The sequence below is a fragment of the Ovis canadensis genome, chromosome 8, assembly GCF_042477335.2.
Source record: "Ovis canadensis isolate MfBH-ARS-UI-01 breed Bighorn chromosome 8, ARS-UI_OviCan_v2, whole genome shotgun sequence".
In the NCBI taxonomy this organism is placed as follows: domain Eukaryota; kingdom Metazoa; phylum Chordata; class Mammalia; order Artiodactyla; family Bovidae; genus Ovis; species Ovis canadensis.
Window position 1 is genome coordinate 59,411,579 of NC_091252.1, and position 27,472 is coordinate 59,439,050.

General features: G+C 36.0%; 1 protein-coding gene across 1 annotated transcript in view; it reads left to right on the forward strand.

Annotated features, from left to right (window-relative positions):
* The window catches only part of RNGTT (RNA guanylyltransferase and 5'-phosphatase), a 237,060-nt gene that overhangs the window by 113,246 nt on the left and 96,342 nt on the right, over nt 1–27,472 (forward strand). The window contains exon 12 of the mRNA XM_069598310.1: nt 8,657–8,725. Coding sequence (XP_069454411.1) covers nt 8,657–8,725 — 69 coding nt within the window. The remainder of the gene's footprint in view (nt 1–8,656; nt 8,726–27,472) is intronic.

Below are 27,472 nucleotides of genomic sequence, written 5' to 3' on the forward strand. Positions count from 1 at the left end.
TTGGTAGTTCTGACATGTGGGCTCAGGAGTTGGGGCTCCCAGGCGCTAGAGCACGGGCTCAGTAGTTGTTGTGCATGGGATTACTTATTCCGTGGCATGTGGAATCTTCCTGGATCAGAGATTGAACCCATATCTCTTGCATTGGCAAGCAAATTCTTCACCACTGAGCCACCAGGGAAGCCCAATATTGGCTTTTTGGTGAGCAAGAAAGGTGTTTTATAGAGTGATTTTTTCTATTAGAGGAGTATTTAAGGTATAGAAGCATTGAATAATCTTTACCTAAATTAGGAGTTACACTTTGGGAATTAAAAATAATAAATAGTAATAGCCAGGTGAGTGGAAGTTTCCATTTTGGGGGGATTGGTAAAACTAGGACTTTAGGAGAATTATGAAAGCACATTTTAAAAAGTCAGCAGATAGAAGCTACTGTATTGAGTATTCTCATTTGAGGCCATGTGGAGACTATCTACCCAGAAAATATCTGTTGTGAATAGAATAGTCCAGAACAGATAGGTAGAGATAGTTTAATCTTTTGTTTAAGAAAAGAATTTTTTTATACTATGATGAATTAATGTTGCCAATTTGTATTCCCAATTTTACTGTGGATTCATTTTCTCTTCATTGTTGTCTTAAGCTATCATTTTCCTTATTTCTAAAGGTTCTTGTCTATGCTTTGTAACTTTACAGTTTCTCTTTTGTTTCTCATGTTTTTAATTTTTAGCCCTTTTGTATTATCTTTCTCTGCTTATGCATTTATAATGATTTGATTTCCAATTACTTTGTGATTCATAGATGTATAAAATATCAATCCAGAGTCAATCACCTGGTATAATCTTTGTCAGCTCCACCAGTCTTTGTTAATGGAAAGTTACATGCCATCTGCAATGTATTCAGGTAATGAGATATAATACTCATAGGTAAACACATTTAAATCTTGTAAGCATTTGTGAAATACTGTCATGCTTTATTAATATCTGTTTGATAAATTATGTCTACTATTTTTGGGCTTCCTGGTAGCAGATGGTAAAAAATCTGCTAGCAGTGTGGGAGACCTGAGTTTGATCCCTGGGTTGGGAAAATCTGCTGGAGAAGGGAATGGCTGCTCACTCCAGTATATTTTCCTGAAGAATCCCATGGATAGAGGGATCCCATGGCAGGCTGCAGTCCATAGCATTGCTGTTTTACCTACTATTTTATCTTTTATCTAATTATCTTCTAATTTTATCTAGTGGAAAATAATCAAGAAAATTGCAGTTCTGAAAGTGTATCCTAGAATCTTTAGATGAGATTGGGCATGTTGAGGGTGATATGGCCAAAGAAGTCCTAGGCTCTTTGCTGATAAGTCACTTCAGTCGTGTCCGACTCTGTGCGAACCCTTAGATGGCAGCCCACCAGGCTCCCCCTGTCCATGGGATTCTCCAGGCAAGAACACTGGAGTGGGTCACCATTTCCTTCTCCAATGCATGAAAGTGAAAAGTGAAAGTGAAGTCGCTCAGTCGTGTCTGACTCTTAGCGACCCCATGGACTGCAGACCACCAGGCTTCTCCGTCCATGGGATTTTCCAGGCAAGAGTACTGGAGTGGGGTGCCTTTAGGATAGATAAATCACCACATACTCCACCTTAAAGCTTCTCCAAGGTTTTGTAGTTAAATATTTTTAAAGTAAAATATCTTAAAAATTTTTTTTATTAGAAATGATTTAAAAACCCAGGTAATTTAAGTAGAACTGTGTTTCTGAATAAAAACTGACAGGGAGAAATGGCTGATTACATCATTGTATTTGTAGTTTTACTGTTGAATTTAAGGTATTGTTTAGGCATATCGGCCTAGGTTTATATCACTGTTGGATTCGTAGTATCCTGAATACTAACTGGATTGCTGGCATTAGTAGGCAGTCAGGAAATACCTTCCTAATGGAAGAATGGATGAAATTTTATTTTTATTGAGATATTATCATTAATAAGATTTTCTAAGAAAAACTTAGCTCTTCTTACATAAAAAATAAGTGCAATTCATAAGTTTTACTTAAAAGATAGAAGAGGAAAGAAAACAGACTAACTTAAAGGTATAGGACATTTTATCTTAGAATATAGTATCAGAGACAAATGGAGAGCAAAGTGAGTTTCAAAATTATCTGATATTTAAGTTATTAAAATAAAACTTAGCTTTTCAAGCCATTCTGCTTTAATTAAGTGTATTCAGCCACTTTTTGGCTTCTTGGTAACTATTCCTTTTTCCCTAGAAGCTGTGCCTAACTTAAACTCTTTTCTCAAAGACTGGTCATTTTACTTGTCGTACTCAACTTTTCTGTGTTTGGTTTGCTCTACTTATAACCCTGGCTTCTCCATTTCTTAAAAATTTTCAGCTCCGTGACACTTTCTTCTGATGTAGTCACTTTTACTTTGGCAACTTATCCTTGGCTGCTGGTGCTACTGCTAAGTCACTTCAGTCGTGTCCGACTCTGTGCGACCCCATAGATGGCAGCCCACCAGGCTCCCCCGTCCATGGGATTCTCCAGGCAAGAACACTGGAGTGGGTTGCCATTTCCTTCTCCAATGCATGAAAGTGAAAAGTGAAAGTGAAGTCGCTCAGTCGTGTCCGACTCTTAGCGACCCCATGGACTGTAGCCTACCAGGCTCCTCCATCCATGGGATTTTCCAGGCAAGAGTACTGGAGTGGGGTGCCATTGCCTTCTCCATCCTGAGTTCTCTAAAGTTGCCCTTAGTTTCTTACGATGGAAGTTGGTATCATTAATTTGTCACCTTTCTTTTTTTCTAATTAGTCATTTAGTGCAATAAATTTTCCAGTGACACTGTTCAACTGTATCTGTCAAATATCCATCTATTGTATTTTCATTTTCATTGTTTTGAAATAGTTAAAGAATTCCTTTTGACTTCTTTTTATTCTTGAGTTATTTGAAAGTTGGTTATGGAGTTTCTGAACATTGGAGGATTTTCCAGATATTTTTCTTTTACTTTTAATTAATTTAATTCATTGTGGTCAGAGAGCATACTTTGTGTGGATTTGACCTATGTAGAAGTGTTGTATGCACTTAAAAAAGAAATATATTTTCTCCTATTGCTGGGTACAGTTTTCTATAAAATGTTAAATAGGTCAGATTTCATTATTGTAATAGTCTTCTATATTCTTACTGATTTTTCTCTCTATGTGTAGTCTGTATTTTAAAGACCTCTTCACCCTTGCGTTTTGATTCCTAGTTCTGTCCTCCTACCTTCCCTGCCACCCCTATATCTCCCCTTTTGTCTTTTGTGTTTCAGTTGGAAAAAGTGCTATACTCTTCTTTGAGTTCAGTGATTCTTTTCTTTGTTATATTCAGTCTGTTGATAATCTCATTGATTGTCATTCCCATTGATTAATATTCTTTTTCTTTGATATTATGTTTTTATTTCTTGGATTTCTATTTGTTCCTTTTTTTAAAAAATTCTTTGCTGAAATTCCAATTTGCTCATTCATGTTTTCTATCTTTTCCTTTAAAATGTGAAGGTTATTTTAAAATCTTTGTTTGATAATTCTAAAATAGGGGCCATCCTTTGTGTTTTCTTCTGTTGATTACCTTATCTATTGGATGTAGGTCATTTTTTCTTCCTTTGTATGTGTTTGTGATAGTTTTTTATTGGATGTTTTGCATTTTTTTCTATAAGAACAATAGATACTGAGGTAAATGTCTTTTGTTTAGTAATGTGCATACCTCTCCTTCTTTAAGTTTAGTAAGCTTCATTTGTGGGAGGTGGGATTAGTGGGTGATAATCTGTTCTGTATCTGAGATCGGATTGTATTGTCACATGGTAAAGAATCTGTCTGCAATGTGGGAGACTTAGGTTCGATCCCTGGGTTGGGAAGATCCCCTAGAGAAGGCAACAGCTACCCACTCCAGTATTCTCACCTAGAGAATTCCATGGAAGGAGGAGCCTGGCAGGCTACAGTCCTTGGGGTCGCAAAAAGTTGGACATGACTGAGTGACTTTAACTTTCACTTTGTATTGCTGTATAGTTATCTTCAGTGCTCCAAAGACTTCAGATTCCTTAAACAGATGACTTCTGTTACTTGAAAGCCCTGGGGTATAAGATGGGTTTTCTCCAGTGTTCAGCTTCACCTGTAGCTTTCAGTGGACTCTGCTTGCCTCTACCATGCAGTGGTCTATTTTTGCGCTCTTGCACTCTCCCTACTATGTAATCTACTGTTTCTTGTCACTCAGTGCCTGACTGTGGGGACTGTAGTGCTGTAGTGTTAACCTCAAGCCTCGGTATTAAGCATACCCTGGGCACTTGAGTCTCGGGGATGGGTTTCCCATCAGTGGGCTGACCTCTTACTCTTGGGGGCCGTTTTGCTTTGCACAGATGGGATGTTTTGGCAGGAGCAAGTTTTCCTGCTTTTTATCAATGTAATATTCTTGGACCAGGGCTTTTCTGGACCCTTGTGTAGCTGCAGACGATTTTATCCTCAGATGGCCTTTATTTCATATCAGATAGGGTCTGAGAAGGCTTTTATGTCTGTTTGCAACTAAGATGAGGCTTTGTCATCTTTCTTGCCCTGCCCCTAGTCTTTCCTGTGAATCTTAATAGAAACCTGAGGAATAGAGCTAGTGAGTAGGTTTGGATTCCTCGTGTGTTTGGGGCTTTCAGGGATTCTAAACTGTTAAACTAACTCACACTTGGTTTTTAAAAATTTATCAAATTTTCAGGTTTTCTTTATACCTGCTTTTATGACTTCCAATTTTTCCTCTTACACTCTTCCAAAAGTGAAAGATGTATTTCATCTTTCTTTGAAGGGCTTGGAATTCAGTTTACTTGGTTTCCTGAAGACCTCAGTCTGCTAATGACCTTAACAAAAGCTATGATTTTATGGATTGTCTGCTTTTTAAAAATGTGTTGTCAGGTTAGGCAAGTTTTACATTGTAAGTAAAAATGGAGCTTTTCCATAAATCAGTTTTTTAAAGATGCTGAACACTTTCAGGAAAATGAATACAGACCTAAGGAATGGTTGCAGAGGGGACTTTTCTGATGTGTTATTCAAATCAGTACCTGTAGCTTGAGATAACTTCTGCAGTGATAGTCTCCTGTGTGAAGTGAAGTATGCTATAACTCAGAGACAGCAGTGAAAGTAATGGAAATATATTAATATATTAAGTGACTTAAGTATTGGCTCTAATGATAATGACACTGATGTATAGAAGATGCTCGTAATGAGTTTGGATAAATTTTCTTTCAGAATTTATGACCCCAAAAAGCAATATTTTAAATTTAACATTATTTTACATATTGGATTTCTAATATGAATAATAAATGAATTATATAAATTTGTTATATATATTAATAAAATTTTTATCCCTAAAAAATAATTCCCTCCACCTCAAGAATTTTATCTTCCTTTGTATGTATCTTATTCATGTAGCATGTGCTACAGTACATTTAAGTCTCTAAGTTTTAAATGATTATTGGAGAATGTATATGGGAAGTTTCAGAAGTCTTTAGGGCATTTATTTTAGAGGGTCAGAGACTTTCTTTGCTTATTTCCCTGTTTTTAATTAAAGTCTAATTGAAATCTGTTCTGAATGAATTTACTTTGTTAACTGTCTGAGTTGAAGCTGCTGCTACTGCTGTTGCTGTTCAGTTACTAAGCATGTTCGAGTCTTTGCAACTCCATGAACTGCAGCATGTCAGACTTTCCTGTCCTTCACCATCTCCCAGAGTTTGCATCATGACCACTGAGTCAGTGATGCCATCCAACCATCTCATCCTCTGTGGTCCCCTTCTGCTCTTGCCCTCAGTCTTTCCCAGCATCAGGGTCTTTTCCAGTGAGTTGAAGCTAGCCGCTTAATTTCTGATGGCCTCAGTTTCATTTTCTAGTGAAATGAATAATAATACAAAATTAAAATTATACACCTCATGAGGGGTTGTGTGTTTTGAATTATATAAGGGCCAAGCACAAAAACACTTTATACTATAAAGTGTTTATACTTTATGCTATGAAGTATTTATACTTTATATAAGCTTTATATATATAAAGTATTTATACTTTATAGAATAAAGACCTTTATATTATAAAAAGGTCTTTTAATATATAATAAGTGATACTTAAATTGTTAAGAAAGAAATATTGTCTAGAGTAATCAACAGGGAGTAAAATGGGTGAAAACAAGGAGTATTTCTTATTTTGACCTAAGAAGTTTCATAGTCCCTTAAATTCTCTGATTCTTAAAAAGTTAGAGTAAAATTAAAAAGGAAGTTACTTCCATTTCTGCAGCAGGTAGCATTATGTTATCTAGAGTCTTGTCAACATATACTTTATACTTTATCTGCATGGATAATCCAATATATGAATTGGAGAAATATGCTCTTAAGAATGAAAAAGCTATGTTTATGTGCCATAAATGATGGACCTACAGTAAAAGAACAAATTGTTTAACCTTTAAAAAATACTATTTATAAAGATGATTGTGGCGTTTTGTTTTCATTGCTTCATTCCTCGACAGGATTTGTGCTATGAATTTAATAGGTTACCTTTTCGCACGTGATGAAATACAAGATGTATCAATATTATACATCTTTTTCTTATTTGAACCTTGACCCATTAGTTAGTTCATTATAAAAAAATCAGTACTTTTAATCCATATTGAATTTTTGCTTAGGCAAATTCCCTCCTCACATGGCTAGGTCATTTAAACCTATGAATGAATTAGAAATCAATTTCACATCTGTCCTGAAATTTTTACCTGTTCTGCCAAATTCTAGGTAGCATGGCTCTAAGAGTCCCACTGCAAGCTCCCTACTATCTTAATGTTATAGTAAGAGGAAAGAGCAAAACACTACAAGAAAGAAAACACCAAGAGCATTACAGTTGAAAAAAATTGTGGTAAAATATACATAGCATGAAATTGACTGTTTAGCCATGTCTAAGCATATATGTCAGTGACATTAATTACATTCACATTGTTGTGTAGTCATCGTTATCATGTATTTCCAGATCTTTTTCATCTTTCCATACTGAAACTCTGTACCCATCAAACACTAATGCCTCATTTTCCCCTCCCTCTCAGTCTCTCTGATTTCTGTCCCCATGAACTTGACTAAAGAACATTACAGTTTTAAGGAAGTGTAAATTATTCAAACTCAAATTGGTCTTAAAGCAGTTAGAAAGTAGGATAGTTCGTTCTTTTCTTTGCTGAGCTGCTCCCAGTTTATAGAAATTGCAGATTTCAAGGAATGAAATGGCAGAGAAAATGAAGTCACAGTTTGGGAAGAGAATCACAGATCTTGTGACGTGTGAAATATACTGGAAATCTTGGTTGTCACTTTTGGAATGCACATCTCCCTTTCAGTATAGCGGTTTTAAGAAGATGTGATTGTGATGAGAGATTTTGATTGGATAACACACAACAGATCCAAAATTTTGGTGGAATATATTTGAATCCTAGAACTCTCCTAAATATTATATCATTTGGCAAGACTCTGGGTAACAGTGTTATTACCTGGCTCTGTGAAAGTATCTTCTGTTCTCTCTCCTATGATGCAGAAATCAGTGTTTAGGTCCTCCATCAGTGATGCACATGTTCAGTTTTTCAGAATAATAAAAGTCTGTGGAAGAGAAGCATTTAAAACAATTGTTCAGAAATAATTAGAGAGCATTGGGCCTATAATTATGCTTTTCAGTAGATATGGCATTAAAAAACTGTTGTTTGTATTTCATGGTGTGTATTCCTTGCAGTGCAATTTTTTGCTGGAAAAAATACAGTAAAGACAGAAAATGAGGCAAAAGTAGGACAGAAAGAAAGGTTAAATTTTCTGCTTGAGGTTTTGCGGAAAACACAGATTATGCATTTTGAAGGTGCAGTCCCCATATGTGAGCTAACTTGTAGTTACAGATTCTCAGAGAATCTTATTCTCACTCCACCTATTCCCAAGCAAGATTTTCTGCTCTCTTCCTTTGTGGATGCATTTATTTTTATTCCCTATATTTATTACTTCCCAGAGTTTCTACAGTCATTTTGGTTTTGGCCTCTTTGTCTTGCTACATTTATGCTGGCTCAGCATGGTGAATTTAAAAATATTTTTATAACTGGAAGTTGGTGCTTTTGGACCACCTTTGTAAGATAAATTAGAGCTAGGGATGTAATGTATAACACAGTTATGATAATTAATATTGCTATATGTTATATATGAAAGTTGTTAAGAATAAATCCTGAATTCTCATCACAAGGAAAAAATACATTTTTATTTTGTGTCTACATAAGATGATAGGTGTTCACTAAGCTTATTGTGGTAATCATTTCATGATATATGTAAGTCACATCATTATGCTGTACACCTACAGTTATACAGTGCTGTATGTCAATTATATCTTAATAAAACTAGAAGAAGGAAAAATATGTTTTGAATATTTTACCATCATTTTGGTTATTGCAGCTAGGACTGTTGTTTGAGATATCTAGCCTGCCATGGAATGGAAATCTTCATATATTAAAAAAAGAATCTTACAGTATATTAGCCTAGATCCCTCTGGATCACCCTTCTCCCCCATTTCAGTTTTTGAAGCTTATGTATTAAGTTTATTATAAAGCTTAGAAAAAGTTTAAAAAACTTTAAAAGTGATTTTTGTGTTGATTATTATATTTCTAAAAACATATGTTTATTTTATAGCTACTTGAAGGAAATTTTGCCAAAGAAGTCAGCCATGAAATGGATGGACTTATTTTCCAGCCCACTGGAGTAAGTATATTTGTCTATGTGTGTGTGTGTGTGTGTGTGTATACACGTACATGTATATATGTATATCCATGCACATACATGCATGTATATATAAAGTACAGTTTTCTTAGATATGTTTACTTAGGATTGATTAGCGCTATAATCAGCTGTTCCTTAAAACAAATGGTTCATTATAAAATAAAGTATTTCCTTTATATTAAATATTTATTATAGCAAAATGAATAGTTGTTCGTGTTTCACTTATCTTAGGAAATAAATACAGCTGATCATTTTATTTTTCAAAATTAGTCTTTTATTATAATTAGTTTTCTTACTATTCTTGCAAGATGAATGTTAACTGATATTTCTTTACTAGAAATCTACCAATAACCTTATGTAAATAAAAGCTTATTTCTTTCTGTAGCCCAATATATCTTGTAAGTATTAATTATGTTTAAAACTTCATTTTGTCACGGATGAGTAAAATTCAGAGTTATCAGTATTTGAAGAAAAACAGTTCTTTGCATGTTTATTCCATGTCAGATTTCTGAAACTCGCTGAAAACCTTTCACCAGCACAATGGTCAAATCATATATTTGGAGTAAATTCTATTTTACTCTATGGTAAGATTTTTCACCCTCTGCACTATTGACATTTTTGGCCCCATAGTTCTTTGCTGTGTGGAGCTGTCCTGTGTGTGGTAGGATGTTTCGTAGCATCTGTGGTCTGTACGTATCAGATGTCAGTATTAGCTCTCCCTCTCACCCCTCCAGGTTGTGACAACCAAAAATGCATACATTCACTGCCTCCTTTCCCCTGCAAGGCAAGTTTGCCTTCACTTGAGAACCTGCGCTCTGTGGGGCAGTGCTTCTCAAAACTGTGTCCTGTGAACAAGGTGGCATTAACACCACCCAGGAAGCTGTTACAAATGTTGCTTACCCAGACCTACTGATGAGAGGCACTGGGAAATGGGCGTCCAGCAATTGGTGCTTTGGCAAGCTCTCCAAGTGACTCTGACATGTGTTCAAGTATGAGAACCACTGGTCTTCTAGGAAAGAGTTGCATTTTATGTGCTCCACCTTGTCATAAGCTGCATTTTGCCTTCACTCTCTCCTTAGAAATAAGGATGTGAACTAATTGTGAAGTTACGTAGAGAGACATCAAACTAGGTATCTGGGGTAAAGGGAAGAGGACTAATATTTTCAAACATTATGTATTAAATACTATAGTATATATGCTTTACTATTTAGTAAAACTGCAAATTTGGTGGTATGTGATTGGCTTCTGTCTTCATCCCGCTTGTCAAGCAGGTGGAAGGAAGAATCTTATGTCGTTGAAGGAGGAGGAGATGGAGGAGAGTTAGAGGCTGGGGACAGAAATAGTAGAAAGTTTTAGGAAGATAGAGTTTAGATCTTTGAGTTCCAGTATTTTTAAGCCTAATCTCCCTGGACTGAAAGAAGTAAAATCTAACTATAAAAGGAATTAGGGTGTTTCATACTGTTAATACTCATGGTTCAGACCTATTCATGATTTTTACCCAGTCTGTTCCCAGTCTGTCTGATTTTTACCCAGTACCAGATCTCCCTTTTCACCCCCTCGTAACCTTCTCAGTACATATTTATTCCATATGTTAAGTAGCCCATTCTGGGGAACCCGACAGGAATTCCTCTGCCTTCCTGTCCTTCCCCACAGGCACTTCACATTCAGTCTTTATTAATTTCACCTACTTTCTAGTTTTCAAAAGGTTATTTTCTGCTCTCCTGTTTTTCCTTTTCTACTGATATTCTTTCCTATAACTCCCATTCTAGCGAAGTTTCAAATCAAAGTGGATATAAATGCACGTGTTTAATCCACCACATTTATCAGAAAGTCCTCCAAGCTTCTCACAATGTGGTATTGCATCTGTTGGGTTCCTTGAGCCAACAATTCAAGTAAATGAAGAAAGGGACTATTTTGAATGACCAACTTAGCAATTTGAGGGAGACTACATAGAGCAGAGAGAAGGTGCTGGTCAGGGATGGACAAAACTTGACTTTTATTAATAATCTTCAGTCTGTTCTCTAATGCTACAGAAATATTCCAGAGGCAAATGAAGGGTGAAAAATGAAGAGGATTCTTAGTGCTTCTACTTGTGTAAAAATTCCTGGCCTTCATTTGTTTGGTGCTAGTTACTTGAAACTGGGGCCTCCCTGGTGGCTCAGATGGTAAAGAATTTGCCTGCAGGGCGGGAGAACTGGGTTTGATCCCTCAGTTGGGAAGATCCCCTGGAGGAGGGCATGACAACCCACTCTAGTATTCTTGCCTGGAGAATCCCCATGGGCAGAGGAGCCTGGCAGACTACAGTCCATGGGGTCATAAAGAGTTAGACACGACTGAGTGACTAAGCACACACGCACACTTACAACTTAGCAAGGAGTTACTTCTGCTTCATTACAGTAGTTATAGTGAGGGAACTGAAGTCAAATAAAAGATAGAAGATATTACTAGTGCTGAAAAAAATCCTGGCAAAATATTGAAGAAGAGTGACAAAGGTACTATATTAAAGTGATGATTCTATTGAGGGTGAACCCCCAAGCACCAACTTAGAAGAAAGTTCATTCACGTTTTGATTTAATGTTCTGTTTTTCAGAGACATAACCTTGTAACACATCCAGTATCACACTTAGTTTATAACTTTTATTAGAAAGAGGACAAGTAAAGCTAATTGATGGTATATTGAGGAAAGTAAAGCTTAGGATATTTCTTTTTTTTTTTAATTTGTTTTTTTAGTGTGGGATAATTGCTTTACATAATTTTATTGTTTTCTGTCAAACCTCAGCATGAATCAGCCATAGTTACACATATATCCCCTCCCTTTTGAACCTCTCTCCCATCTCCCTCCCCTTCCCACTTCTCTAGGTTGATACAGAGCCCTTATTTGAGTTTCCTGAGCCACACAGCAAATTCCTGTTGGCTATCTATATTACATGTGATAATGTAAGTTTCATGTTACTCTTTCCATTACATCTCACCCTCTCTTCCCCTCTCCCCACGGCTATAAGTCTTTTCTCTATTTCTGTTTCTCCATTGTTACCCTGTAAATAAATTCTTCAGCACCGTTTTTCTAAATTCCATGCATTAGAATACAGTACTTATCTTTCACTTTCTGACTCACTTCACTCTGTATAATAGGTGCTAGGTTCATCCACCTCATCAGAACTGACTCAAACGTGTTCCTTTTTATGGCTGAATATTATTCCATTGTGTATATGCACCACAAATTATTTATCCATTCATCTGTCGATGGACATCTACACTGCCTCCATGTTCTATCTATTGTAAATAGTGCTGCAATGAACAGTGGGTTCAGATTGTATTACAAAGCTACAGTCATCAAGACACTGTGATATTGGCATAAAAACAGAAATATAGACCAAAGGAACAAGATAGAGAGCCCAGAAATAAACCCATGTGCCTGTGGGTGCCTTATTTTTGACAGAGGGGGCAAGAATATACAGTGGGGCAAAGGCAGCCTCTTCAATAAATGGTGCTGGGAAAACTGGACAGCTCCATGTAAAAGAATGAAATTAGAGCACTTTCTAACTCCACACACAAAGACAAACTCAAAATGGATTAAAGACCTAAATGTAAGACCAGAAACCATAAAAACATAGGCAGAACACTTGATGACATAAATCAAAGCAAGATCCTCCATGACCCACCTCCTAGAGTTCCCTGGTGGCTCAGAGGTTAAAGTGTCTGCCTGCAATGCAGGAAACCTGGGTTCGATCCCTGGGTCAGGAAGATCCCCTGGAGAAGGAAATGGCAGCCCACTCCAGTATTCTTGCCTGGAGAATCCCATGGACAGAGGAGTCTGGTGGGCTACAGTCCACAGGGTTGCAAAGAGTCGGACACGACTGAGCTACTTCACTCACTCACTCACTCACGTTATGACCCACCTCCTAGAGTAATGGAAATAAAAACAAAAGTAAACAAATGGGACCTGATTAAACTTAAAAGCTTTTGCACAGCAAAGGAAACTCTAAGCAAGGTGAAAAGACAGCCCTCAGAATGGGAGAAAGTAATAGCAAATGAAACAACTGACAAAGGATTAATTTCCAGAATATTCAAGCAGCTTATACAACTCAATACTAGGATATTTCTTTGTGTTTATAAAGAAGTGTATCGGTATCTGGTATTCACTAAAACACAGCAGTCATTAATTATCAGGAAAGCCTCAATTTTTTAAAAAAGTAGATTAAATTGTATTTATAGAATTATAGAAAATCAAAGATGAAACGGCACTTCTAAGATTATCTTTCTAAGCCCACTGGTTTCAAGACATGAAGTTCTAAATCTCTGGGTTTCTGTGAACTGCCTCAGGGGACCATGTACAGGTGTAGGTTACTATGTAAGCATTCTGTTTACATGTTTTGTTTATATGCATTCTGTTTACCTCGTGACAACCCTGATTTATTTCTTTTATATATTGTACTTCTGGATGATTGTGTTTTAGAAAGGGCTTCATCTATATAAATACCATTTGAATCAGCTACTTTTTTGAAAGGTCTCCAGTGATCTTTCTTCCTTACAATATCAAGTTCATTTTCAGCCTTTTTCTTGCTGGATTATCTAGTGGTAGTCTGTACCACTGTCCACACTTCCTTACTCTGACATGACTTCTGAAACATCACACACTCCTGATTCTCATGCCATTTCTTCTCCGTCTCACTCAAGGTCTCTGTCTTCTGCTAGTTATCAAAGTTTGGAGTTTCTAAAGGCTCTGTATGCTGGACCTTCATTTTTCCTCAAGCTCCAACTCTCTCCCTGGAAGTCTCATTCGTACCCATGGCTCAATTATCTCTTGTAAGCCTGTGACTCAGTTTTGATTTCTGTTTAAGCTCCAGATATGTTTATCTTATTGCCTACCCTGATAACACCTTTTCAGTTTTTCAGAAATACCAGAATTCACCGTACAGCTGAACTCCATCTCTATTCCCCAAACAACAAACCAACATAGAGACTACACAATGATCTTTTCCTGATATTTTCCTCTCTCAGTTGCTTACATGCAGTTACTTGAGTGAGAAATCTAGATGTCATCTTGACACCTTCCCCTCTTTTATCCATCTGATCCAAGTCTTGCTTTAGCTCCTAAATCTCTCTTAAATTATTCCCTTTTCTCTTCATTACCACTGCCACACTCCAGTCTCACTTGTCATTCATTGCCTCTTGCCTGGACCACTGCAGCAGCATCCTAACTGGTCCTGCAGCCTCCACTTTGTCATCCTCTTGTCTTTATCATACTGCATTCACAGTGATCTTCTTCCTTTATCTCTAGCGATTTTCCCCTTGCTTTTATGTTAAAGACCATACCTAGATTTGAAGTCAGCTTACTCTCTTATCACATGCTGCCTTTTTGTTTCCCTCTGTGTTTTGCTGATGTGAAAATAACTGATATTTTTATTTAAAGGTGACAATTATATTACTTTATTCATCAACAGTGTTTTAAACAAATTGCAGTATATTTGCTAAAATATTTAAATATTTTGAGAAAAATGGGTATTTTCTCCAAAGAAAAAATTAACTGTTTATTTTAATATAAACCTCTATTCTTTCTAAGTGTTAAGGCTCAAACTTTGATCATGCTGAGGTGATGATTTTTAAAAAGAAGTATCTTCAAATTGAATTTTCCATCTGGCTATAGTCTACATCATAAACCAAATAGGTTCTATTAGACTCTTACATATAAGGTTTTCAGTTTTATGATTTCACTGACATTTTGAATTGCTAATCTTTTGCGGTTTGTCATCTAAAAATGAATATTTTAAGGTGGCCATTTGGTACTTTAATATGCTATAGGTAGTAGATCTTTTACTTGACAGATATTAGATCTTTCGAGTTAATTTACAAAGTTGATAATGCTTATTTGTTTAAAGCTTTTGCAAGAGAATTTTAATAACTTATGTAGCATAGTAAATTTTTATTTGTAGTAGTAACTGATTAATTTATAACCGTTTAAAAATTGTGTTTGAGTTTACTTTTTTCATCTAGAGACACATTTATAGATTAGAATTTTTGTGCCATTAATAATCCCTCACTATGAAATAAAAACAGGATTATATGCAATGAATTGCAAAATAGACATGCTAGTAAAAACTTAAAATCTTTTCTTTGATTATAAAAGACTTTTTCTTGTTTTACTGCCAGCTATATTGTGATTAGTAAAACATATAATTGTTTCTATGTTGAATCTAGAGTATTTATTCTCAAGCAGTAGTGATAGTATTGTTTGCTTTTTGTGTTTTCATTACTATCTTGATTTTATGTATGGTGGGTCAGCTTGATTTTATGTTTCTCACATTAATCAGTTTGCATGTAAATTGAGTTAGCTTTGATTTTAATATTGCTTTCTTATGAAATATTAATGTTTTTATTAAATCTTTACTACTGCCAGGTATATTGAATGTTATGGATAGATTGTAAAATGAAAATTGGAATTAGTTAATGTCTTGTCTTGAAGTACATGACGAATTAGAGTGGTTTTCCTCTGTAGCAGAGATGATGTTACCATGGTGAGAGCTTCTGTTGCCATGACATTTGCTTGCATATTTTGATAGGTCTTCAATTGAAGAAGGGCTCTATTTCCTGGCAGACTGGAAAAGTGTCATTCTAGCCTTTCCCCCAATATATTATTTTTTATTGAAAAACATATAATTTCCAAAGAATTGTAATAGTGAACTGCCAAGGAAGAAAATGCACCTTGGTATTTTTTATTTTTATTTTTTTCTTTTTCAACTTTTGGAACACAGCAAAATATTCTTAGCTTGCTTTTTTTTAAGGAGGAAAAAAAGAGAAGAATATTATTGTTCTAGCTTTCTTAATAAATAAAACATTTGCTTTTCCATCGAATTTTGTTGACAAAATAAACAGCTAAAGGTGAATAATTTGTGATCAGCCTCTGCTGGATATAGATATGTAATGTTACTATACAACAAAAAAACACTGCTAATGATGATATATTGGTAGCAGAGAAAAGGAGAAGTAAACATAAATAAGGACTTAACTTAAAAATGAATCAGTGAATTCCAAGAGGGTAACTATATAAAGTGCAAAATCAATTTTCATGTAAATGATACATATTAAACACAATGAATTAAGGATAGTTCCTTTTAAAAAAATAATTTAATTTTGAAATAGTAATGGTAGATATTTTTAAAAATATGTTTTACAGTGATATATTTTTAATTTTAACCAGATAATACACTTTAACATGCAGTAAGAAAAATATGGAGAAGAAAGTCTCCTTCTCATTCTCCTCCCCTCCCTCAGTTATCTTCTGTTGTATTTAACTTATCTTCACATAGTTTTTTTTATGTATTTATAAGTAAATATAAATTTGTTAATACATTTTTATTTCCACTCCACTTTTCAAGGAAGGTAGCACATTATTTTGCGCTTTGCTTTTCAGAATTTGTCCAGCCATATATTTTAATGTATATTTTGTCAGTGATCTAATTTGAGCATCTTGGGATGTATTGGAATCAGCAGAAGGATAGGACTTGTTACTGACACCCCCATCCCATATGCTTATGGCAGTTCAGACTTTTAGGAGGAAATACTTAAAAACATAACATTTTGTCGATTTAGAATAAATTTTCCTTTCCTCGTCAAAGTTCATTGAGAACTTCAGTGGGGCTTTGCTAGTAAACTGGTTCGTTTTGTAAAAGTGCAAATTGAAGTATACTATAATGAGTACATCTTTACACCAGCTGATTCTTTTGCAACAAACTGTTTTCTTCCTTTCTGTATTACTCCCATTCAGCCTTTGAATATCAAATTAGGTGTGGCTTCCTTAGGGAAGCCTGGCTGACTCGGTGAGTGCGTCTCTCCCTGTGTTCTTAAAATGCTCTTCCTCATGGCAGTACTAGGAGCAGAGATAATTGTTTTAATGACATGCAGCACAAATTAGCAAAAAAGAGGGGTAACGTACTGGATGTATAAATAGTGACTACGCTGTAGATATCACTCGTATCTAGAGTTTGATCCCCTATCAGTAGATGACTTTTATTTGGATTTGTGTCCACCAGAGAAGAGGAGAAACACTGCGAGAATCTGCTGACTTACCAGATGGCAGTAGTCTTGGTTATTACGGCAGAATTAATCTTGAGAAATTTTTGTAATATATTGGCTCTTGTGTCAATAAGGTGACTACTATATTGCTGAGTAAGAAGTAATAAAAATGGATAAAGGCAGGGTTTCTGCCCTCAAAGGGCTTACACTGTATGAAGAAACTTGACCCAGCAGCAAGGTGAGAAACGTGCAGACTGATGGAGTGGCAGAGGCACTTTGGTGGGTCCAGGGAGTAGGGGCAAGGTGCACTGGGAGATGGGGCCTATGCTACAGATGGGACAGGACTTTTGGTTCACCGGTGCCTGAGTGGGAGAGATGCTGAAGTTTACTTTGTTGTCTGAGCTCCCTCTTCCCATTAGCCAGGGCATTGCCAGTTGTTTGTCCCTCCTACTCACCACTCCACACAAAAAGAGGCCGAAAGTAATTAGAAAACAACTGACTTAAAATTGGTTCCTTTTGAGACAGTTTTATATCATGAGACCTTCCAACCCAATCTTCTGTTATTTGCTTTTAGACAGATTTTATATATATGGTTTTTTTTTTAAATAATGGAAAGATTTCTGTGATTTGGGCATTTTCTTGACAAGTTGGACTATTCTGGTTATCAGTTTCCTTATCTGTAAAACAAAAGGAGTTTGCTGCATGCATAATAAAAAAAACAAGAAGCAAGAAGAAATTAATTAGACTTGTGAATCAGACAGTAAAATTAGTAATATGAATGTATTTTGAGTAATTTTTCCACCCTGAATAATCCAAGACACTGCATGAATTCTGTAATATTAAATTTCACCCTCAAATCACAACTTCACTTTCCATAAGGTAGAAAACTTTTATAAGTAAATGAGAAATGTCAACAAGCTTTTGCAAATGCAGTTCTCTTCTTCCCTTCTTTCTATGATAACTCTCCCTACTGGTCTCTACCAACTTTGTGACTTTTTAGAAATGAAATGCCAGGTGGTTGTCTTGAGTTATATTTTTTTAGGTGATGGACTGTTCCCTCTACATCAATAAGAACAGCGTAGAGTACCAAGATAATTTAGTCTCAGAAGACTTAAGCAAACTTCCCCTCAAGTCAGGTATACTTGTGGTCTCATTGCCTAGAACTTCCTTGTAACGTTATTCTTCAAAATTCAGTTCATGCACTTTTCTTATTCAAGAAAACTTCCTTTACCCCTGCCCCCTGATTTTGGTGTTTCTCTGTTGTTCTTCCTCAGCAGCTTTGTTTATGTTCATTTGAGCGCCTCTATAATGCTCTTGGAGTTTATATTAAAAGCCTCACTGTGGTTGAACTCGGTTCCTTGAGAGAATTTGTATCTTTCCTATCTAGTGAGTTACTGGGCACATAGTAGGTAGTTAGTGTTAAGGATTTTTCCTCCATACAGGGTATTTATGTGTCTTGTTTTGCAAAATAGGTATTTATATTGGCATCTCAATGAAACTTGGGCAAAGGATATAACCAAGTTGCTAAATCTAGAATTGTTTTACTTTTCTGTCCAGTAGAATTACCAAAGAGGACTTTTTTCTGCTTCCTTTAAAACTAAATGCTAGAACAACAAAAATAAAACCAATATATGGCAAGATCAGGGCTCTTTCTTAGCTTAAGTGTAGGGCCTGGAATATGTGTTATGATAAACTGGTCACATTTAATGAGTGGAATGAGTAGCATGAACTGCAAAGTATTTAAGGTTATCTTTGGTCTACATATGCTGTCTTTAGGCAAGCAAAATGTTATTGTTACATTTTTCTAAGCAAGATAGATGAAGCCCAGACTTTGAATTTACTTAAAATCATGAAGTTAGTAGAGGTAAAGAAGAACCAGATATATTGTCCTCTATGTTGTTATTACTGCTGGCTTCCTTTAGATCAGAGTTTCTCAACTTTGGTACAATTGACATTTTGGGTTGGATAATTCTTTGTTGTGGGCAGCTCGCTGCCTTATGCATTGTAGGTTGTTTAAAAACATCCCTGGCCTTTGCCCACTAGATGGCAGTAGCACACCCTTTCCTCCCCAATGTGACAACCAAACATGTAGGCATTGCCAGACATCGTCTGGGGGGGTAAAACCTCTAATTGAGAACCACTGTTTTATACAGCAGATATATCACTTATGTCTCCATTTTGTTTTCCTCTCTATTTTAGTTTTAGAGGATTTCTTTGGCACATGGCCATCCTCTACCTCTAAGCCAAGTTCTGCTCTCATTTGGTAAACACGTTCCTAAACATCTTACTTGTTTGCCTGACATTTGCTTTCATTACTTTTTTTTTTTAAAGATAATAGTGGACATCTCAGGTAATATTGATAATTGCTTTCAGATATAATCTATCTAATTTTTTATTTGACAGTTCACCTGGTAAAATCAGATTTGTGTCTATAGAACTAAGTATTATATGTATCAGTTTCAGGTTCGATGCATGAGACAGGGTGCTCAGGGCTGGTGCACTGGGATGACCCTGAGGGATGGGATGGGGAAGGAGGTGGGAGGGGGGTTCAGGATGGGGAACACATGTATACCCATGGCTGATTCATGTCAATGTATGGCAAAAACCACTACAATATTGTAATTAGCCTCCAGTTAAAATAAATAAATTTTTTAAAAAATGAAAATAAATATACCTTTGAAAATTATTTTAATCTAGATGCATGCTGGTGAATTTAATGAAATTAAAATGCCTTATGCCCTAATTACACGTGGTAAAATGTGGCTTGGAAGAATGTTTCTGTACCCTTGTTTATATTTAGCAAGATTCTGTATTTCAAGTTTGATAACTCACAAATGTTTATTTTTAAAAGACTTAAGTCCTTGTGTTTTATAATATCTTTCCCCTTATTATTTTGAGGAACTTGAAAGAAGGATGTTTTAATAGTTACTGATATATATAATCTTTTATGCATAGTGACTTATCATTTCATAATCTAAAATACTCTGTTTAAACATAAATTTAAATATGTGCTTGTGCTAAGTTGCTTCAGTCGTGTCTGACTCTTTGTGACCCCATGGATTGTAGCCCACCCAGGCTCCTCTGTCCATGGAATTCTCCAGGCAAGAAGACGAGTGGGTAGCCATTCCCTTCTCCAGGGGTTCTTCCCAACCTAGGGATCGAACCTGGGTCTCCTGCATTGCAAGCAGATACTTTACTGTCTGAGCCACCAGGGAAGCCCACATTTAAATATACTTGAGACTAATATTTTAAAATAAGTTTTAAAACTTTTCACTTTATTATTTTTTATTATTTATCAAGTATTTATTGAGCATTTTACTAATTGTTTTGCAGGCATATGATTAGACATGATTTTACTGAAGTAAAATTTATATTCTAATAGACATTTAAATACATTTTACTCATAGAAATTGTTTTGCTTTTGCATTTATTTTCAATAACTGAGAACTGCAATGTTTTAAATATATAGTTTTCTAAAAATTTTTTATCAAGCATTTCATTAACTTTCATAAAAGTGCTTTGAAATTCTCAAGTCATGTCAAATCTAGTATTTCAGATGAACATAAATGGTTTGGTATAGAGTCAGATGAGGAATGGCTAACATTTGTGAATTATTGCTTTGTAAAAATGAAAGAGCTAGTATATCTATTCTCCATTGGATGATTTCCAGAGAGAAAAATGTAAAGGATCCTTAGTATCTATTTTACAATTAGCATTATGTTAAAATTATTTTTAAAATTATTCAGTTCAGTTCAGTTTAGTCGCTCAGTCGTGTTTGACTCTTTGCGACCCCCTGAATCGCAGCACACCAGGCCTCCCTGTTCATCACCATCTCCTGGAGTTCACTCAGACTCACGTCCATCGAGTCAGTGATGCCATCCAGCCATCTCATTCTCTGTCGTCCCCTTCTCCTCCTGCCCCCAATCCCTCCCAGCATCAGAGTCTTTTCCAATGAGTCAACTCTTTGCATGAGGTGGCCAAAGTACTGGAGCGTCAGCTTTAGCATCATTACTTCCAGAGAAATCCCAGGGTTGATCTCCTTCAGAATGGACTGGTTGGATCTCCTTGCAGTCCAAGGGACTCTCAAGAGTCTTCTCCAACACCACAGTTCAAAAGCATCAATTCTTCGGCGCTCAGCCTTCTTCACAGTCCAACTCTCACATCCATACATGACTACTGGAAAAACCATAACCTTGACTAGACGGACCTTAGTAGGCAAAGTAATGTCTCTGCTTTTGAATATGCTATCTAGGTTGGTCATAACTTTTCTTCCAAGGAGTAAGCGTCTTTTAATTTCATGGCTGCAGTCACCATCTGCAGTGATTTTGGAGCCCCCCAAAATAAAGTCTGGCACTGTTTCCACTGTTTCCCCATCTATTTCCCATGAAGTGATGGGACCGGATGCCATGATCTTCGTTTTCTGAATGTGAGGTACCCAGTATAAAATATTTTGGGATTTTCCAGGTGGCGCTAGTGGTAAAGAATCTGCCTGCCAGTGTAGGAGACATAATAGACACAGGTTTGATTCCTGGGTCGGGAAGATCTCCTGGAGAAGGGTATGGCAACCCACTCCAGTATTCTTGCCTGGAGAATCCCATGGACAGAGGAGCCTGGTGGGCTACAGGCCATAGGGTTGCAAAGAGTTGGACATGACTGAAGTGACTTAGCAAGCAAGAAATATTTTAAAGCTGTACAACCCTAGCTTTAACATTTCCTAGATTTAAGAACTTAGATTGGTATTGGTTTCTAAGTGTTCTCATACTAGTCATATGAATAAATAAGGAACAGAAGTAAATGATGGTTGGTTTGTAAATATGACATTCCCTTGGTAGAGGTGGTAAATGGGGTTGGTGTGGGATGCTGACACTCCTTTCTGCCCCTCAGTCCTTTCTTACCCTTCACCACTATAGGGAACTACACTTACTACTAAAAGGTCTGTAATGTTTCTGTCAGATAGACTTTATTAGAAAACAGACTAAATTTTTAAAATTAGTGTTTTAATGGGATCATAATTAAAAATTAAGCAATTTTAACATTTATAAAAATATTTATATTCAGTAAGTATAAAGAGATTTATCTGTGATCATCCTGAAAAATATGTTACATGAATGAGCCTTAGGGCAAATAAATGAATGAAAACTTCCACTGAAATATTATATATTTGATTTTATGTTTGTTCAGGTTTAAATACAAGACTTAGGAAAATAGCATGTATTATGTTCTTAAATTTACTACAGAGAAAAATAATGTTTTCAGTCAACTCCAGTGACTCTTTCTTTAGCAAAACTGGATACACTAAATTTGTCATTATATGGACTTCTGTTTCAAATAAGTGATCCTATGACTAGGGTTTTTGCATTTTTAAAATTTCTAAAAATCTGTTAGAATTCAATTTGCCTGTATTTCTAAAAAATATTAGTAGTGAGAACACTTAGCAGTTTTCCCTTCCTATCTTCCTCATAATATGGCCTCACTGAATTGACATAGTTTCCTCTCCTCAGGGGAGTCTATATTTTTCTGTCTGAGTGTTTTGCTCATATTTACTTTCTGCTGTGATCTGTGTTAGTGAATATTACTCATTATTTCAGGCTCACAGTGTTCATTCCTCTTTAAGTACATAACCACCCAAGTAAAAGATTTTTTCGTTTTACTGTGTTCCTAGAATACATTTAAAACATTTTTTCCCCTATTTTGTCGTCTCTTTAATTACATGGGTAGTATTGTTTAACATTTCCACAACTTTTATATCACTGCAAACAAGTTTTATAACCATTATGTAATAACTCTACTTCTCCCCAGTCCATCCATCCGTCCTCCCCTACTGCCTCCACCCACTACTCCTGGTGCCTCAGATCTAGTTCCTCTCCCTGTGAATTTGCCTACTGTGGATATTTCTTTCTTTCTTTTTTTTTTAAATTTGAGGCTCATTATAATATCGTAGTGGTTTTTGCCATACATCGACATGAATCAGCCATGAGTGTACATGTGTTCCCCATCCTGACCCTTCTTCCACCACCCTCCCCATCACATCCCTCAGGGTCATCCCAGTGTACCAGCTCTGAGCACCCTCTCTCATGCATTGAACCTGGACTGGCGATCTGTTTCACATATGATAATATACATGTTTCAATGCTATTCTCTCAAATCATCCTACCCTCGCCTTCTCCCACAGAGTCCAAAAGTCTGTTCTTTTCATCTGTGTCTCTTTCGCTGTCTTGCATATAGGGTCATCATTACCATCTTTCTAAATTCTGCTTATATATGCTAATATACTGTATTGGTGTTTTTCTTTCTGACTTACTTCGCTCTGTATAATAGGCTCCAGTTTCATCCACCTCATTAGACGGATTCAAATGCATTCTTTTTAATAGCTGAGGAATATTCCATTGTGTATATGTACCACAGCTTCTTTATCCATTCGTCTGCCAGTGGACATTTAGGTTGCTTCCATGTCCTGGCCGTTGTAAACAGTGCTGCGATGAACATTGTGGTATATGTGTCTCTTTCAGTTCTGGTTTCCTTGGTGTGTATGCCAGCAGTGGGATTGCTGGGTCATATGGCAGTTCTGTTTCCAGTTTTTTAAGGAATCTCCACACTGTTCTCCATAGTGGCTGTACTAGTTTGCATTCCCACCAACAGTGTAAGAGGGTTCCCTTTCTCCATACCCTCTCCAGCATTTACTGCTTGTAGACTTATAGATCGCAGCCATTCTGACCGTCATGAGATGGTACCTCATTGTGGTTTTGATTGGCATTTCTCTGATAATGAGTGATGTTGAGCATCTTTTCATGTGTTTGTTAGCCATCTGTATGTCTTCTTTGGATAAATGTCTGTTTAGTTCTTTGGCCCATTTTTTGACTGGGTCATTTATTTTTCTGGAATTGAGCTGCAGGAGTTGCTTGTATATTTTTGAGATTAATTCTTTGTCAGTTGCTTCGTTTGCTATTATTTTCTCCCATTCTGAAGGCTGTCTTCTCAGCTTGCTTATAGTTTCCTTTATTGTGCAAAAGCTTTTAAGTTTAATTAGGTCCCATTTGTCTATTTTTGCTTTTATTTCCATTACTCTGGGAGGTGGGTCATCGGGGATCCTGCTATGATTTACATCAGAGAATGCTGTGCCTATGTTTTCCTCTAGGAGTTTTATAGTTTCTGGTCTTACGTTTAGATCTTTGATCCATCTTGAGTTTATTTTTGTGTATGGTGTTAGAAAGTGTTCTAGTTTCATTCTTTTACAAGTGGTTGACCAGATTTCCCAGCACCACTTGTTAAAGAGAGTATCTTTTCTCCATTGTATAGTCTTGCCTCCTTTGTCAAAGATAAGGTGTCCATAGGTGCATGGATTTATCTCTGGGCTTTCTATTTTGTTCCATTGATCTGTATTTCTGTCTTTGTGCCAGTACCATACTGTCTTGATGACTGTGGCTTTGTTGTATAGCCTGAAGTCAGGCAGGTTGATTCCTCCAGTTCCATTCTTCTTTCCCAAGATTGCTTTGGCAATTCGAGGTTTTTTGTATTTCCATACAAATTGTGAAATTACTTGTTCTAGTTTTCTGAAAAATGCCTTTGGTAGCTTGATAGGGATTGCATTGAATGATTGCTTTGAGTAGCATACTCATTTTCACTATACTGATTCTTCCAATCCATGAACATGGTATATTTCTCCATCTGTTTGTGTCATTTTTTAGTTTTTTCATCAGTGTTTTATAGTTTTCTATATATAGGTCTTTTATTTCTTTAGGTAGATTTACTCCTAAGTATTTTATTCTTTTCATTGCAATGGTGAATGGAATTGTTTCCTTGATTTCTTTTTCTGTTTTCTCATTGTTAGCATATAGGAATGCAAGGGATTTCTGTGTGTTAATTTTATATCCTGTCTGTGTGTTAATTTTATATCCTGTAACTTTACTATATTCATTGATTAGCTCTAGTAGTGTTCTGGTGATGTCTTTAGGGTTTTCTATGTAGAGAATCATGTCATCTGCAAACAGTGAGTTTTACTTCTTTTCCAGTATGAATTCCTTTTTCTTCTCTGATTGCTGTGACTAAAACTTCCAAAACTATGTTGAATAGTAGTGGTGAGAGTGGGCACCCTTATCTTGTTCCTGACTTTAAAGGAAATGCTTTCAATTTTTCACCACTGAGGATAATGTTTGCTGTGGGTTTATCATATATGGCTTTTATTATGTTGAGGTATGTTCCTTCTATGCCTGCTTTCTGGAGGGTTTTTATCATAAATGGATGTTGAATTTTGTCAAAGGCTTTCTCTGCATCTATTGAGATAATAATATGGCTTTTATCTTTCAATTTGTTAATGTATCACATTGTTATAACAAATGTATACACATTTGTTAGTGTATCATATTGATTGATTTGTGAATATTAAAGAATCCTTGCATCCCTGGGATAAAGCCCACTTGGTCATGATGTATGATCTTTTTAATATTTTGTTGGATTCTGTTTGCTAGAATTTTGTTAAGGATTTTTTGCATCTATGTTCATCAGTGATATTGGCCTGTAGTTTTCTTTTTCTGTGGCATCTTTGTCTGATCTTGGTATTAGGGTGATGTTGCCCTCATAGAATCAATTTTGAAGTTTACCTTCCTTTGCAGTTTTCTGGAAGAGTTTGAGTAGGATAGGTGTTAGCTCTTCTCTAAATTTTTGGTAGAATTCAGCTGTGAAGCCATCTGGTCCTGGGCTTTTGTTTGTTGGAAGGTTTCTGATTACAGTTTCGATTTCTGTGCTTGTGATGGGTCTGTTAAGATTTTCTGTTTCTTCCTAAGGTTCGGTTTTGGAAAGTTGTACTTTTCTCAGAATTTGTCCATTTCTTCCAAGTTGACCATTTTATTGGCATAAAGCTGCTGATAGTAGTAGTCTTTTATGATCCTTTGTATTTCTGTGTTGTCTATTCTGATTTCTTCATTTTCATTTCTAATTTTGTTCATTTGATTCCTCCCCCGCCTTTTTTTAATGAGTCTTGCTAATGATTTGTCTATTTTATTTATCTTCTCAAAAAACCAGCTTTTAGCTTTGTTGATTTTGGCTGTGGTCTCCTTTGTTTCTTTTGCATTTATTTCTGCCCTAATTTTTATGATTTCTTTCCTTCTGCTAACCCTGGGGTCCTTCATTTCTTCTTTTTCTAGTTGCTTTAGGTGTAGAGTTAGGTTATTTATTTGATCTCTCTCCTGTTTCTTGAGGTAGGCTTGTACTGCTTTGAACCTTCCCCTTAGCACTGCTTTTACTGAATTCCATAGGTTTTGGGTTGTGTTTTCATTTTCATTCATTTCTATACATATTTTGATGTCTTCTGTGATTTATTGGTTATTCAGAAGTATGTTGTTTAGCCTCCATTTTTTTAATATTTTTTTTAACTATTTTTAATAGTTTTTTTCCTGTAGTTGACATCTAATCTTACCACATTGTGATCAGAAAGGATGCTTGAGATGATTTCAATTTTTTTAATTTACCAAGGCTAGATTTATGGCCCAGGATGTGATCTGTCCTAGGGAAGGCTCCCTGTACACTTGAGAAAAAGGTGAAATTCCTTGTTTTAGGGTGAAATGTCCTATAGATATCAACTAGGTCTAACTGGTCCATTGTATCATTTAAAGTTTGTGTTTCCTTGCTAATTTTCTGTTTAGTTGATCTATCCATAGGTGTGAGTGGGGTATTAAAGTCTCCCACTATTATTGTGTTATTGTTAATTTCCCCTTTCATGCTTGTTAGTATTTGCCTTATATATTGCAGTGTTCCTATGTTGGGTGCATATATATTTATAATTGTTATATCTTCTTCTTGGAGTGATCCTTTGTTATGTAGTGTCCTTCTTTGTCTCTTTTCATGGCCTTCACTTCAAAGTCTATTTTATTGGATATGAGTATTGCTACTCCTGCTTTCTTTTGGTCTCTGTTTGGTGGAATATCTTTTTCCAGCCCTTCACTTTCAGTCTGTATGTGTTCCTTGTTTTGAGGTGGGTCTCTTGTAGACAGCATATATAGGGGTCTTGTTTTTGTATCCATTCAGCCAGTCTTTGTCTTTTGGTTGGAGCATTCATCCCATTTACATTTAAGGTAATTATTGATAAGAATGATCCCATTGCCATTTACTTTGTTGTTTTGGGTTCGAGTTAATAAACCTTTTCTGTGTTTCCTGCCTAGAGAAGATCCTTTAGCATTTGCTGAAGAGCTGGTTTGGTGGTGCTGAATTCTTTCAGCTTTTGCTTATCTGTAAAGCTTTTGATTTCTCCTTCATATTTGAATGAGCTCCTTGCTGGGTACAGTAATCTGGGTTGTAGGTTTTTCTCTTTCATCACTTTAAGTATATCCTGCCATTCCCTTCTGGCCTGAAGAGTTTCTATTGAAAGATCAGCTGTTATCCTTATGGGGATCCCTTTGCGAGTTACTTGTTTTTCTCTTGCTGCTTTTAATATTTGTTCTTTGTGTTTGATCTTTGTTAATTTGATTAACATGTTTCTTGGGGTGTTTTGCTTTGGGTTTATCCTGTTTGGGACTCTCTGGGTTTCTTGGACTTGGATGGCTATTTCCTTCCCTGTTTTAGGGAAGTTTTCAACTATTAACCTCCTCAAATATTTTCTCATGGCCTTTCTTTTTGTCTTCTTCTTTTGGGACTCCTATGATTCAAATATTGGGGCATTTAACATTGTCCCAGAGGTCTTTGAGGTTGTCCTCATTTCTTTTGATTCTTTTTCTTGTTTCCTCT